Source organism: Fusarium falciforme, chromosome 4, assembly GCF_026873545.1.
Source record: "Fusarium falciforme chromosome 4, complete sequence".
NCBI lineage: Eukaryota > Fungi > Ascomycota > Sordariomycetes > Hypocreales > Nectriaceae > Fusarium > Fusarium falciforme.
In genome coordinates this window covers 2,424,383-2,440,139 of record NC_070547.1, presented here as the reverse complement: position 1 = coordinate 2,440,139, position 15,757 = coordinate 2,424,383, and the positions used below count along the sequence as shown (strand labels likewise).

General features: G+C 55.0%; 3 protein-coding genes across 3 annotated transcripts; 1 reads left to right on the top strand and 2 right to left on the bottom strand.

The window, feature by feature from the left end:
* Nucleotides 1-642: 642 nt before the first annotated feature.
* On the bottom strand, nucleotides 643-1,845 carry NCS54_00550400 (Hypothetical protein; the record flags this gene model as incomplete). Its single annotated transcript, XM_053151005.1, has 2 exons — nucleotides 643-1,290; nucleotides 1,354-1,845. The coding sequence occupies 2 exons, from the start codon at nucleotides 1,843-1,845 to the stop codon at nucleotides 643-645; spliced, it is 1,140 nt and encodes a 379-aa protein (XP_053006980.1).
* Nucleotides 1,846-2,455: 610 nt separating this feature from the next.
* NCS54_00550300 (Hypothetical protein) lies at nucleotides 2,456-3,527 on the top strand (the record flags this gene model as incomplete). Its single annotated transcript, XM_053151004.1, has 2 exons — nucleotides 2,456-2,774; nucleotides 2,896-3,527. The coding sequence occupies exons 1-2, from the start codon at nucleotides 2,564-2,566 to the stop codon at nucleotides 3,525-3,527; spliced, it is 843 nt and encodes a 280-aa protein (XP_053006979.1). The 5' UTR covers nucleotides 2,456-2,563.
* A 1,301-nt stretch (nucleotides 3,528-4,828) lies between these two features.
* On the bottom strand, nucleotides 4,829-7,453 carry NCS54_00550200 (Hypothetical protein; the record flags this gene model as incomplete). The annotated part of the gene is made up of 3 exons (XM_053151003.1): nucleotides 4,829-7,102; nucleotides 7,161-7,394; nucleotides 7,451-7,453. 3 exons carry the CDS (start codon nucleotides 7,451-7,453, stop codon nucleotides 4,829-4,831), a joined length of 2,511 nt encoding a protein of 836 aa, XP_053006978.1.
* Between the last annotated feature and the right edge of the window lie 8,304 nt (nucleotides 7,454-15,757).

Genomic DNA, 15,757 nt, shown 5'->3' with positions numbered 1-15,757 from the left:
GGAAAGAAAGAAGTTGGGAGAAATCACATTGAGAATGAGATTGTAGGCTGGTCCAGTTAAAGACCAGAGACGGTCAGTTTCTCTCAAATAAAGAATGCCAGGTTCTTCAGTCATACTATAGCGCTCTCAGTGTCCTCTTTACTGTGGTCCATCAAGATTCTAAGGCTCGAGGATCTTGGAGTTGAAAGGCGGCGATCCAAGCACAGCGATCCTTAACTCGGAGCAGGTATTTATCAATTATCCAGGGCCGTGTTCAGGGAATTTAACGACGATGCCCGCCTTGCTTTGGAAATTGGCAATCCGCAACTGTGGTAGCGGTCTTGATACAAGGCTCGTTGGCTTCCAGCGACATCGTGGAGCGCGGTAATGCCTCATCGATCAACATGTTCCAATAGTCACTCCGGTTTCAGCAACGATAGAAGTCACCGTGAATATCTTTCAACGCCTTGGCACTTCTCTTCTAATCGTGTATGCCTCCGATGGGCGATTGTCCCTCCAGGGGCCCTATTGGGAGTGCGAGTTTACAGCTAAAGATATAACGGACCGCTTGACAAAACAGATGCCTCCAGAAACAAGCCCAGCAAAATTCTAACAAAAACATCGCTTGTAAAGTCAAAGTTCCTCCTCTTGAGTCTTGTCTTACTACTCCTTAGGGAACAGCTCGGGAGGTGCGATCTTACCCGACTCGTTCCGTGCGCTCGAACTGCTGCCTATGATTGTCCGGTCGTCGCCGTCACGCTCGGGATCATACTCGTCCGAGTCTTTGCTCTGGGGCCGCGAAGGGAGCTTAGCAGCTTCGTCATCGGCGTCACTGTCGCTCTCGTGATCCGTGTCCACGAGTCTAACGCGTGATGTTTCATCCTCGCTGTCGTCGTACCTTCTAGGCCGGCCGTCGTCGGGATCCTCAGAGGCAAGGGGTTCGTGGTCGCCTGGCTCCTTGAGCTTGATGAAGGAGTCGATTATATAGTACTGCAGGGCATTCATGATAAGGGGGAAGATCATCATGACAAAGGCGATTTGAAGCTTCTCGTTGCCCTCTGTCCAGCCGAGGGCCCAGTCACCCACGACGGAGATCCAAGGCATCATGATGAAGATGATAAGAACGCAAATCTTCATGCCGAAAAGACCACAGAAGTAGATGACTGATTGCTTTAACCACCACCAGGCATTAGGCGGGTTGCCATAGTTTCCTGACTGTACAGACTCGGGTGGTTGGCCAACGGGAGTGAAACGGACGAGACCGGTGAGGATGCGGAGAAGGACGATAAGGATGGGGATTCCGAGGGTGGTCTAATGCAAAATGTCAGTGAATCTTTCTTAATGCAAGTTACAAGCTAAGGAAGGGCTGCTTACATCAATGGCGAGGTTGAGGAGGTAGAAGGAACACGGGTTGGGGGCGTAGTCATCATCTGACCGAGCAGCCAGTTTTGTTGTCGCCGGTTCCACCTGGACTGAGAATCGACCGCTTGTCAACATGGACATGAAGATGTTGGCGATATGGACAAGCACGGAGCCAAAGACCTGTTTGGAGACGTCGAAGAACCAGATCTTGAGGGGGCGTTGCGGCCTCTCCCGCCACCGCTTGTATACGAGCGAGAGCAAGGCCAGAGCGCCGAGCGCGCCCTGGACGAGCAGGGCGAAAGGTCCCAGTAATGAGCACTCGCCGGGTGATCCATCCTCGGATTGCGGCGACGCGGAACCCGTAGCAGTGGCCGCGGCGGTCGCGGAGGCGATGACAGAGGTGGCCATGTTGAGGACGGTCGAAGGAGCGTCAAGAGCGAGGGCTAGCGAAGAAGCATCATCGACGGCGGGAAGTAGACTCTCGATGCCCTGGGGAGGGTGCATCTGGGGATATAGATCTAAATGGTTTAGATCTCGTGGAGGAGAAGGCGAGAGTGGTGATGTTTCAGATTGGAAAGGGACCAGCGTAGCGCGGAGAGAGGCGACGGGGCGAGATGAAAAGCGACCGTTGTGATTTCCCTTTTCCTTCTAGAAAAAAGACAAAGAATATGCAGAAATATAATGTTAAGACGCAGTGTGACGTATTCGAAAGTTTATCAAGCGAAAAATGAAGAAGCAAAAGAGAGGGAAACAGAAGAAAAGGCAAAAATAGGAGATAGTCAGAAACTCAGAGTCGTTGACGACGGCACGTCTTGCGGCTGGCGCTTGTGACCGATGCGGATGGAACAAGCCATCACCACCTGCTTTCCTTTTCAAACCAAGGCTCAGGCTAAGGCTGAAAACGATCTGGGCTCCACCCAGCCACCGCTTTCCCCCGCCCGGGAGCCTGCGAGGTCCAGAATCTGCAGTCAAGCCACAGGCGAATCAGGCACTTTCCACGCACTTTTCCCGTCCGTGGCTGTCGCCTGCTGACCTGGACTGTGGCTGAGCAACCCCTCCTCTGACTCTGTCGGCCCAACGTACCTCCATCCTCCGACCAGCCGGACCAACAAGGCAAAGCGTCGTTTTGGTCGAAAAAGTCCAATCGTCGGCAAGACGAAGAGAGGCTGTCGACGATCAACGACGACGACGACAACACCACCGACACACATCACAGCCCCTCATGTTTCGTCCGAGATTAAGGGTACCGCGCCTGGCCTTTGGCCTCGGCCTGCGCTCCACCGTCAATGCCCGCCGTTCCATCCACCACGTCCCCGAGCTGCAACACGACTTCTCTCAGGGCGTCCCCAACCTGATGAGCCCCGGCGGCTTCGCCATTGCCTGGACTGAGTATATGAAGCTGGCGATAGAGAAGCTCAATGCTCTTACTGTCGGTATGTGAGCCTCTGGAGCTGCCTGGCCGCATTGGTGGAGCGCAATGCCTCGCCTTGCATCCGATACCTCGCAAGCTGTAACTCGGCCATCTACACATGCTAACATCCAATTCCCCTCTAGGCACCGAGCTCGAGGACAAGGACACCAAGACCATTGCCCTCCTGACGGCCCGCGAGCCTAACCAGGCCCCCATCTTCAACTACGCCTCCATGGCGCACAACAACCACTTCTTCTTCCAGGGCATCTCCCCCGAGGGCACCCCCATGCCCGACGTCCTCCGCCGCGAGCTCGAGGCCTCCTTCTCCTCCATCGAGACCCTTCGCCGCGAGTTCATCATCACCGCCTCGGCCATGTTCGGCCCCGGTTTCCTCTGGCTCGTCAAGGCCGGCCCGGGAGACTACCGCCTCCTGCCCACCTACCTCGCCGGCTCACCCTACCCCGGCGCCCACTGGCGCGCCCAGTCCACCGACATGAACACGGTCGGCAAGGACGGCACCGCCCAGCGCTTCTTCCGGAACCAGGTCCACGGTGCCCGCAAGCGTGACGGTGACCTTCCCCCCGGTGGTATCGAGCTCGAGCCTCTCCTGTGCCTCAACACCTGGGAGCACGCCTGGCTGCTCGACTGGGGTGTCGGAGCTGGTGGCCAGGGCGGCAAGGTCGCTTTTGCCGAGTCGTGGTGGAACCTGATTGACTGGGAAAAGGTGGCTCAGAAGTCGGGCGTCTTGCGGCCCGAGTTCATGTCGGCGGCATGAGACAGATATGACGGGTAGCAAAGACAGGATATGACATGACGGCATGAAGGAATAGAGACAGGGAGCGTCGGAGCGGATCTTGTAAGATATTGTACTCTGCATATACAGGTGGGAAAAATGTACCATTTGATGTGATCCATCCAAGTTGCCCGCCATATATATCCCGAAACTACAGTATGAAGGCAGCTTCAAGACTGCTATATAACAAAGAGCCAAGATCGGCAAAAAGAAGAAACAAATAAAAAAAATACATACAACATTGGGGATTCGCTAGTCGTCACCGACCTAGCTACTAATCCAACTCTTGCCAGGTTATCGATCGGAGATCGGACGGGATCCAGATTTTTCTAGCAGATGTGGTCGTATGTGCTTGTTTTGGTGGGAAACGAGGCTATATTGACGACAGAGATGGGTGCACTTTGGCCCCAGCTCACCTATATCCTTGTCTGCAATAATGCATGTCATTCAGGGTCTGTTGAGTGAGATATCTCAAAAGCCCTGCAGTCCATCCCCTTTCTTCTCAAAGACGATGAGTGCTTTTAAGAGGAACATAGTGAAATAGATACATATTTGAAGTGTATTTCATCAGAGTGAACCTAAACCTTTACTCCACTTCTCACCAAGAGCACAACTAAACACTCAACCTCACAAATCTCACAAGTCACAAGTAAGCAAAGAGCAATCCCATTAAACCGATTCATTTTCATTCCCTTTTCCTATCCTAAATGCTAAGCTAATCTTCCAATCCAATCCAATCCAATGTCAAGTGAAAAGAAAGCAACTAGCGCCATGTGGTATCCGCATCGTCGTTCATAACATCCTTTGAGTGAGCGCTTGAAAGGTTCTAAAGGTCGTGTGCGAGTGGTATAAGTGAAAAAGGAAAAAAAAAAAAAAAAAAAAAAAGGCCATGCCGAAAAAGAAAGTACAATCCAGTATATCTCCCCCCAAATGAAGTAAACAGAACAAAGACCCGTATAAACATCATGGCTCGCTTCGAGCTAACATTCATCCATCGTATGAGCATCCCGCGAGAGAGCCGCTACAAGTAATCTGCAAATGGTTGTACGATCTGATATAAAAAATGACAACGCCGACGCGTAAAGCATGAGAGAATAAAGAAAAGGTTTTAAGAGGACCTCGAGGCCATGCTGTCTAGCAGATGGAATCGAGGCCGTCAAAGAGCGGAAAGGAAGTGTTGATGAGAGGTAGAGAGACGTGGAGAAGTAGAGATGAAGAGACGTAGAGACGTAGAGTAGTAGAGAAGTGGAGTGAAGAGGTTCGTGAAAAATAGGGAAAATGGCCTAGATCATGTTGCCGTTGACGCTGATCTCAAAGCCCTCGCCCTTCTGCCTAAGAGCCTTGGCAAGCATGAGCTCGCGCATCCAGTCGATGCGGTCATCTCGGCTCTTGACAGCAAAGTGGTGCGTCTTGCCTGTGCCGTTGACACCATCAGCAGGGATGGCACCCGAGGCGTGGAGGTTGCTGTCTCGCTTACGAAGACGCGAGAAGCTGTTCTTGTCCTGAGGGATGAGCTGGAAGGCAAAGGCGCCGACGGGGTCGCTCTTCTCGCGGCTGTGGCGGCCGTGAGAGAGGTGCATGGTCTTGAAGGCGGCGCTGAGCTTGGAGGACGAAGCAAGGCTGGAGCAGGCAATGGCATAGTCGTCAATGTCGACGTACTCGAGAGTACGGTCAAGCTCATCAGCGTCCTTGTGCATGTTGAGGCGAGTTCCCTTGAGGGTGAAGTAGCCATCTTGCCACTCATGGCGGAGCATCTTGGTCTTGCGCTTCTTCATCGGACCCTGATGGCTGATGCCATTGGCAGGGTCAGCAGCAGGGGACTTGCCCCTGGGTCCGATGGGAGGCAGAGCCTTCTCGGAAGCGTTGAGCTGGCCACGAGAGAAGGTGAAGGTATCACGAGGAGGAGGCTGAAGGGGCTGCTGGGAGCGGGACGCTCGGGGAGTCCTGGGGGAGGCCGAGTGAGGAGTAGAGATGCGGGCGGCAGGAATGGGTCGGTTCTCCTCAAGAGCCGGCATCACGGGGAAGGATGGGCGGCGGGCGGTGCGGGATTGGCAGCGGGGAGGAGAGGTGTGCTGGGTGAGGGTAGCGGGATCAGCCCGATAGTTCATGTCTGGGGGGACAGACTGAGAGAAGTCACGAGCCACAGGGCCAATGGGCACAGCCGTGACAGGGACATCGAGCTCAGAGAAGGGAGTGCCATGACGCCAAGTAGTGTTCTTGGGGGTCTCAAGGTCGGGGGACACGGGATCGACCTTGTCCATGCGGTAGGGGACGAAGGGAGCCTGCGTGGGCTTCTGCTGCTGGGGAGTGTGATACTCGGGAGAAGCAGAGGAGACGCTGGAAGCACGCGATGGTGCCAGCCGCGAAGGAGCAGGCTGGGTCTTGCCAGGAATCGAGAGCTTGGGCAGACGGCGAAGGCCTTGGTGAGGGAGCTGAGCCTGAGCAGTTGGCAGGACCGCGAATGGAGGCGTGGGAGGGACGTCGTTGCCACATTCCCGGAGGTGCTGGTGCTGGAAGTTGAGGAACTGCATCACGTTGTCCTGGGGGTCCCTCTGCTGGACATCGCGAAGGTTGGCCTCTTGGAGATACTGGAAAGGAGGCACGCCAGGGCCCAAGACATCGGAGGATGCAACGACTGAAGGCACAGCATCTGAGACGGGTCGCAGCTGGTTAGGATCCAATGCCTTTGCGGTCTCAGGGTGGCTAGTGTCTCCGATGACAACCTTGCCTCCGGCGCTGATGTCCACGTTGGGGTACTCCTTCTTGAAGGCTCGGATGAGCTGCTGCTGCTTCTTCCACTTGGAGCAGTTCTCGCCCTTGGAGCAGTGGTGCGGCTTGGGGATGACTTGCTCAATACCGATGATAGAGACCGACTCCATCGGAGTAATGTCGTCCCTCGCTTGCCTTGTTCGTGGCCTCCGTCTGCTGCTACTGGGGCGGCGCTTAGATGTCCTAGATGTACTCTCCTCCCGTCTCCTCGCTTCCCTCACAACATCTCGGCTGGGGACATCCTCGATGGGTGTTGCCGCTCGGGGTGATGCAGGGCGACTGTCCCTCAGTGCTTGAATCTTGTGCCAGACCTTGGTCCGAATACCGAAAGACTGAATGTTGAGTTCCTTGAGATCCTCAAACTTGAGCGTAATGAGGATTGCTCCGCTGATGTCGTTCTCCATAAATCGGTCGGCAACTGACAGCTCAATGCCAGCATTGAGCATGGATTGCGCAACCATCTCCGTTGTCCATGAGGCCAGCTCGGCAGGGTCGAGTTCCTCGTCGGTGTACTGGAAAGGGCTCGCCCGGCGAGGCAGTTGAGGTGTTGCAAGCAGGTCGGCGATGGCTCGGGGCGCCTTGGGGGTGATGGGGGATAATGTCAAGATGATTTCGTCTTCGCTGACGGAGGAGTAGAAGTCATCTGATGAGTTGCGGAACAGGTGAGGTCCTCGGGGTCCCTCTACCTGCTTTGGGGAATATCCAGCTGGGCTCACTTGGCTACCGCTTGATCTCGGCGTGGGGACCTCGTCAAATGAAGAGACGGTTGTGAAACTGGGTTGACCTGACTGCGCAAGGGTTAGTAACAATTCAAACTTACACCAATTGTCACAGCAGGGCACGTACCGACTGCAGGCTCAGGCGAGGTGAGTTGTCCTCGACATCGCTAATGATCTCCTCATCATCATCCTCTTCTTGCTCCTCCTCCCAGTCCGTGTCGACGAATTCTGTGGCTACTGATGTTGGTCGTTGTAATATTTGAGAGTCGTTCTTGAGGCTGAAGAAGGTATCTCGAGGCAGAGGCTTTTGTCGCATCTCCTGGTATGTGAGGCGGTTTCCGCCTTGAAAGTATGTGTATTCCTGAAGAGGGTTGTCAGTTGCTGATGGTTGTCGTCTCTGAAGGGAATTCTGCTTACCATTTTGGGGTTTTTATTGGGTGATTAACCAAAGCTGATGCTGCCGGGCACCAGTCGGTTGGAGGAGAGGGGATTTTAACTGTGGTTGGTTTTCTGGTCTTGGTGGCCGTTGCCGGCGCTTGATCCTCTAGGAGTGCCTCTGGGCACGATGGGGGAATAACACGCCGTGAAACACTACAGAGAAAAGGAAAGGTGAACCTCGTGAGGTCGATGAGATAGTACAAAGGTCGCAAAAGTTGGGAGGAGGGGGCCGGGGGCGGCGGACGGGCGGTTACGGGACGTTATGTATGCACTATAGCTCGACGTTGGAGTCTGAGACAAGCGAGGGGGTTCCAGCATGAGCGGTCACGGAGGGGGATGGGGATAAGAATAGACTTGGTGAGGAGAGCTAGATGCAAAGTGTGTGGCCAGGTCTCTCTAGGCCATGTCTCTAGGCCCTTTAGCTAGGCCCCAATCCCCAGTCCCCAGATCCTAGTTCCCTGCCTCCTCCGGCGGAAGCAGAGCAGACGAGAGAGGGTGTGAGGAAGCGGCCCCCAGGATGAAGGGCCGCGCAGGGTACAGTAAGGCATGGCCAGGGGGGGCATAGCGGGCTTTCATCACACCGGCACGGCGCGCAGCGGGCAGCAAGCAGCAAGAGGGCATCACCCAACAACCAACGCACAATATCACCGCCTATATCAGGAAACTTTGCACTCGCCAAGTGACCCTAGAAGGCACACGTGTTGGTTCAACCAAGGCTGTCAAGCCGGGGTCTGTCCAGACTGTGGAGGCTGGCGAGGGAGATGGCCCACGGCGGAGAGAGAGGACGAAGAGAAGAGGAGAAAGGATGCATCATGGCCCTGGGGCTGGGGCTGGACTAGGGGGCGTGCGTGGCGTCAACGCTGGAGTGTGGTGAAGGCTGCATCCCGCGTGCAGAGATGCACGCCCAGTCACGTCGCTGGCCTCTGTCACGAAAGGAAGGCAAGCAACCTTGAAGCGATGCGATGCGATGGATGCTTGATGACGATGGTGGGAGAGGAAGAAATGGCATGGGCGGATGGTGCGTGGGGCGCCATGTCTTGGGCAGTCTGTGCACTTCGATTGGCTCAAGCCGCCGCACGTTGCGACCCTGGCCCGTGGGGCGTTAGGCTTTAGCACCCTCACAGGCAGGATTAGCGGCACACCCCAGCCAAATATAGCGGCCCTAGCGGGCGTTTAAGCGCCGGGAGCTCTCCAGAGCACTCATGGGGAGCACTCATGAGGACGAGTGAGTCTAGGAACTCGTCCAAGGTTGACCAAGTTGAAATGAGATGAGGTGATGGCGGTGATGGGTGCCCCTGGCAACCTCCGATATCTGATCCATCTTGTTTTCATTCTCGCCACTTTCCGGGTTGTCAATTGAAAATTTCCTTTTGCCTTTTCTTCTTTGCCATGGATAGTATTCGCATAGGGCCCTTGTCCCCTTGTCCTAGTCTCGGGTGCTGCAGTTTTTTTCTCTGCATCGACAAGACCAGGACAGGGTCCTCACAGACCACGTATCTTCGGCAGCAAGGGCGGGAGAGGAGACAGACGACAGACCAGACCGACCCCATCATCTGCATGCGGCGGCGAGGGGAGGGAGCTCTTCGCATCGCATGCACTGTATGGGGTTTCATGTGGTGTTTGTTTCTGAGCCAGCCCGCACATTGCAGTGCGTCGGCGGCGAGACTGACTGAGTTGTTAGCGCTGCTGCCGGCAACGTGGACGTCGTGAGCATCCATTGACGATTCCTAGGGCAAGCATATACAGTTCCCCTGCGTCTGCTGTTGCACGTAGCACCTGTGCTTCGGTTCCCTTACATGAGGTGAAGCCAGCCATGTGACTTGGGTAGCAGAGCTCCATGGCTGCAAAGGTGCGCTTGAGGTGCTTGTGCGACTGCACGTACGTGTAGCTTTGCTCCTGCATCGCAGCTCGTTCCAGGAACGCCGCTTCTCAACGGCCGTGAACTCTCGCCTCGCACTCGTCTTTCTCTGCCCCAGAGGTTGGTGATTTGCAACACTTTGCCGCGCCGGGTCTTCGGCTGTGGGACCGGAAGCCGTTTCAACTGGAGCTTTGCGAAAAGAGAAGAAAAAAACGTTGAGTCACTTGCGGGTATCCTAGCCCTTGAGACTCACAAGTTCCCGTCTGTCCAGGTTTTCGTCAAGCTGGTTCGCTTCAGCTTCAACTCCAGCCCCAGGCCCCAGCCTCCGCCACGCCCCGTGATCAGCTCAACTCCATCACAGATCCCACCAAAGGTAGGCAGAGGTGTTGGGCCTCAAAAATGTTTGCAGCGCGGTCCGGTCCTAGCTAGATCCGTGAAGGGCAAGGCACGGAACGGGGATTCCTCATTTTCCTTTGGGCACCTGGTCTGCCGAAACCCGGCCCAAGTGCTGGAACATTTGCCGACACGCGGTAGGCGAAGACCAGATAGATCGTATGTTTTCTCGCCAGTGACCCCCCAGGACCCCAGCACTCCAGTTCCTGCCCTCATGCCCCGCGGCTCTACTCGGTGGTGTGCTCGCCAAAGCCCTCATGTGCGTCCCTGAATCCGTCAAGGTGATGGCCCCCCACCCTCTGTTGAGGCCCTTCAGAGAGGTGCGGGACGTCCCTGTCAGATTCCTCCTCGGCCCACCAACATCGATTGCCTCTTCAGGCAATGCGGCGGAGGAGAATCTCTGCAGAGCTGTACACCACTCTTGGCCCTTTGTCTTGAAGAACCAATGGCCATGACCAATGGCCGACTCTGTCCACAATTGATGGCGAGAAAACGGGAGACGGACACGGGCGGGCTAGTGGGACGGACCGGCTCTTGTTCTTTGTTCTCTGTGCCTTGAGCCCAGTCTCCGCCAGGCCCTGATGACCGCCACGATCTGGCCTGGGGCAATTCTGGAGCGGGTGAAAACGGCTGAGCTTGGTTGGCTCTGGCTGCATCCCGTTCTTTCGCCTCATCATGCTTGAGCCAGGCCTCGCTGGCATCGGACTGGAATTTGCCTCGTATGTGGTGTTACTCATTTTGCTAATCTATGGCGGTCAGTTGGGAATTACGTCCATATCTCGCTCGTCTCATCTCATACGCCCCGTGTGACCCAGGCGGCCGCGGCCAAGTGCGTTCACATGAGCAGTTCGCCTCGAGGATCGTTAGGCTATCTGAGGTGCTACCGAGTAGTACGTGGGACCGCGCTGCACTGTATGGATAATTGCCGTGGAGAGGAGACAAGAGAGGGCGGTGACAGGTGCTTGTCAAAATTCCTCAACCTCGCAAAAGAGGGCCAAGAGGTGGGGTGATGCAGTAGACCGGTTGAGATGCATGCTGGGATCTGGAGCTTGTGCACTCTTGATCACACTAGGGCTTGACTAGCGCTGTGAAGCTCGCTGTAAGCCGTCTTGTCAGTTAGCAAACAGCTCCAGCTCCTGGCAGCTAAATCTGTGATAACGCAGGATGCCGTGTTCTTGCGTAAGGGTCGGCGAGATTAGTGTACGGCGCAGACGGTTGATGGTGAGGGGTTTGTGAGCATGGTTGGTTCTCTAGCTGAGCAGTGTTGGATGGGGATATGCGATATGCACTCCAGGAACCAGCCTTGACTAATTGAGGTGTTGCAATGATGATCTCTCCGTAAAATGTCGATGCATCTGCGGTACCCGACGTGCAAAAATGCACATTGATGTGCCTGGTCAGAGATGCGATGTGACGCGACGTCTGCGGCATGCATTTCGAATGTCGAATAATGGGAGATCTCGAGTTGCGGGGTTGGATATTAAGATTCCCCGTGTTGCACGACTGCCAATTCTGGTGAGACGACACCAACCAGAGCAAAGCCCTACCTACCCTACGGTATGTAAGGTAGCACAGTGACGGCAGATGAGGTGTCACACTGCCCTGGCTGCCGGGGAGGGGTGGCTCGGTGAGTGGTACAGTGCACGTGGAGACTGTATACCTGCGCTTGTGTAGACTACGGCTCAGGTAACTTGGAGGATGTGCTCCTCCAAAGTTGCCCATTAACACAATGATGATAATTCTGTGTAGTGTAGGGTTTAGGAAATCATAACACCATTGATAATATTAGACGAGGACTTGACAAGTGGCGATCTACGTACGCTGTACAGCCGGGCCGAGCGACCGTTGTCAAAATTCCCGATCCGGCCCAGACCCAGCCCACGATTTGGATTCCTCTCTCGTCTATCTCCTCCCCTAGGGTAGGGCTGGCACGAACAACGACAACAGCCACAACCCTCGGTTTGCGACAACATAAAGTACACAAGAAACACATGTCTCAGACCATTGGTTGTCCGGTCTTGGCCTAGCTCATCGTCATTCCTGATCTTTACAATCCACAACCTCCAACGTCTCGAATTTGCCTCGCCTCGTGGACGGAGGGATGACTCAAGTCAACCTGCTATCAAGGCGTCGTCAAGGCGTCGAGCAGGATTCAGAGCTTTGATGGTCATGGACAGGACAGACAATTTACTCACGATCCAATAGCCATGCGAATACCCGTATGGAGTCGCCGATTGGCCTAACGTCCGTCAATCGCAATCCTGCGGGGGTATCCGATCCCGCCTAGCCTCTCTCCCGGGATCCCTGGTCCTGGGCTGTGTAATTCACCCCAAACCCTTGCCTACGAACCCTTGCCCGCCCAGCATCGATTTCTTTCCTTGCTCAGCTTTCTTCGCCCAGGCGTGACAACTGCCAGCGTTGATCCCTGACGTGCCTCGGAGAAGGAAACAAACGTGGAGCTGGCAGCGAGGACGGCGAGAAAGTGGCTTCTTGCGCCGTCGCAGACTAATGCCTCGTTCCCGCTTTGCTTCGCATGCCCGTCCAGCCTCCAGTGCGAATGCCTTGCATCCAGCATCAGACCATGGCCCGTGACGGCCAGATGGCACCTCGCGGATCTTCACCGACTGTTCCGTCCGCTCGAGACCGTCTACAGGCGGCGCCGCCTCGTTCATCGTGATGACGACGATTTAGCTGCTGTGGATTTGAGGCCCCGAGACAACGACAGCCACCCAGATACTCTAGAAGGAACAGCCATGTCTCACAATCGTTCTCCATGCTGTCTCACCTAGACCTCTGCCCCAGGTGCGAACACGGCTTCTACGGCTTTCGTTGGCTGATCGGTCGGGCATGAATTGAAGTCGACGATCAAGCTGTTTCTGCTGTCTCTGAGCCGTTGTGGCTCAGACAGAGGACAAAAGTCCACATGACACGGACACGGGTGGTTGCTCCTCGAGATGCTCAGCGACAAGGCACAAAACGCAGGTGATCGAATATCGACAAGCAAGCGACCGAGGTTTCCCGACTCGTCCGATAACCTCCTCGTCCGCAACTCAATTGACGGTGCCTACTAGACGTGATCGTCATTGTCGACCGGGATGGTACGAATACGGCAAGTCGGGGAGGAGTGTCACTGTGAGCTCTCGTTTCTCATCTTTAATGCACTCACACTCCCCGGCATCACATCACAGTGCGCGTCCATCCAACAGGACCATCCAACCCGTTGACTTGTCGAAACCCCGGCCCTTCACCAATCCGCCCAGCCCTCTGACATTCTTCGCCTGCTTACTCCACTCTATTCCATCGTCCCTGTCTACCATCAACGGGTTTCGAAAGCATATTCGCATCTCGCGCACCCACCAATTGATTGCCCAGAGCTCGCTGCTACACAATCTCACATGATGCCAGACTAATGCGACCTGCTCATCTCTGTGGGTGGTTGATTCACAGGCCGCATCTTGTTGACGAACACCTGGAGCCTCGGTGCTCGAGCAGCGGAGCCATGTCTGACAAATTCTCCATCGAGACAGAACGGCAAAACAAGTTTGCAAAAAAGGTGCATGGGAGGCTGGGCGGGGGAAAGGAGGGATAAACGTGGATGCTCATGAACGATGAGCTAGTTACTCAGACAGGCACCACACAAACCGCGGCCGCTCCACTACAGTGCAGCCATCTCTTTACGAGGCTTATCTGATGGCCCTTGGCAATCGACGGAGGCTTTTTTTTCCTCAAGAGAGTCGCATTCTGTTGCTCTTCCGTCGGTGGCGGACGAGCCAGCAAGGGACCTGGTCAGCTGTCGCCTCGATCTAGCTTCAGCTCTCTCTGTCCTTGGAAGATCACGCGATTGCACCATCGGCGTGGCCAAAGCTCCTCTTAAGCGGACGAATATTCGTCAGGCTGTTGTTTCCTGTTTACAATCCTTTCATTACTGACGGGATGGAGGTCATGCTCATACTTTCGAGGACCCTGGATATGCACTTTTTAGCGTTCCGTCAAGGTTTGGGCCGGCCCGCCGAGGAGGGGAGGAGAAGCTCCATCTTGGACCCTTCAACGGTGGTGGCCCACGTTGCCCTGATGGTGTGTAAGTTGGTTCGACGGGCTTCACATTACAAACTCAAGGCACCGAACTCAATTCGAGGTCTGGGACCAGGAAATTCCTTGGCTCTCGGGTCCGATACCATGATGGCTTGGATATGACATCCCAACGTCCCCGCGCCATTTAGGCTAGACCGTTTAAGACGTCGCAAAACGGACGCCCACTGTCTTGTGATGGCCGTTTGCAAACTAGCACTCTATCCTGGCACGTTGAGATGATGAGTCGCGTCGTGATGGAGGGTGAGGTCCGAATGTGATCGGGCTCGCTGGATTGGTGATGAAATGAGTGACTAGGGGGGGGGTTGCAAGCTGGCTTGAGATGGCGTCTGGATAGGAGCGGCGCCGTCTTGGAAAGTGCCAACGTAAATGAACCGTGAATAGTGCAGACACGGCATTTCGAGATCAACTTGGGAGTCAAACGGCACTGCTGGTACGGCCGGCTCGTGGCCGCAGATCAAACTCTGCCACCACTGCTGGTCGCAGATCGCTGCACGAGGCGATTAGCGTGTTTGCGAGAGGGAAACAATCGCAAGCAAGGCTTCGGGATTCGGAGCCTGTCAAGATCAGTGAGGGGGTTCGGACGAGCTGACGAGATGATGAATCTCCGTGCCAACCGGGGTCATCAGGAGGTGAGGAGGAGCTGAAGAAGGGGCATGACAAACTGCAGGCGGAGGAGAAGTGACCGAGTTTCCATAATTAGCCCAAGCCGATAAGGATTTTGGCAGCTGTCGAGATCAATTTAGGCCGATGTTGTGCAGGGAATGTGGGCAAAATTAAAAATAGATGTTGGGATGTGATGAGATGTGATGGAACATGTTAGCGCTCGGGTGGTGTTGTGCATACCCGGCCAAACATGCTTAAGCGCCGGCCATGCGGGCTACATTTTGACAAGGAATTTAGCCCAAAATTGGAAGCTAAGAAGGGGGCTAAATGATCTAGTGAGTGATGGACAGAAGTCTCCGGCGATGGTGCCATGAGGATAACGGCAACCATAATCATGGTGGCTCTTTTCTGAGCCCTTGTCAGGGATCAGGGGTGACATGGCGCGGGCACGAGAGAAAGGCGACGAACAACCGGAGGCGGCCGGTAGTCATTTTTTTTTTTTTTGTTCTTTGCAGCGGGGACACAATGACTCGCATTGGCGGGGAGCTATGAAGGATTTGACTAGGCCGGACTTGGGGGACGGGCTTGAAGCTCGGCATGGCATCCGTGAAGCTATTGAGCTCGAGATGAACTGCTCTGGCACGATAGATGCTGTAGGTTTGCAGGAGGTGGTCGAGATGGTCTCATGGCGGAAAGGATATATTGTCAGACGACTCGGTCCTTTTGTCATAGAGTTTTTGAGAAAACAAGGGTGAATAGTAGGATAGGCATGCATCCTGGCAAGTAGGTTTGCAAACTACGTAGGTATGAGGAGTTGTGAGTGAACTTGACATGGATGTCGGAGCAAAGGGACTTTCAAGCTCGAGATGACCGTTGTAGGCTACCTGTTGGCTGTTAGCTGCAAGGTGCCGTCTGGCTTTACCTTCACTGGCTTGGCTTACCTATTTTTCCTGGTGGTGTAGGAGAGAAACGTGCCTCGGGCCAGTAGCAGCGCCAGCTTTGGACGGGGAATTTTTGGGAGGGGGGATGATGGATCTGGCGGTTGGACAAACCATGATCGACTGTGGCACAGCCTCCTCCGCAAACCACGAGCAACGGGCATATGAAGATCTCATCTTGAAAAAACAATACAAGGAACGGTGGCAGCCTTGACGACAGCCTCGGCGCCTTCAGCTACTAACAATAACAACAAGACCAACGCCAACGGCAACCCCATCGACGCCATCGAGAAGCCCCGTCTTGCCTTGTCTTGCCTTTCCGCTCCATGCCCGACACCCGTCATCGCCCGCCCGTCACATCGGTCGCTCACTGCATCATCGAGTCTGTAAGGCCCCCGCCCA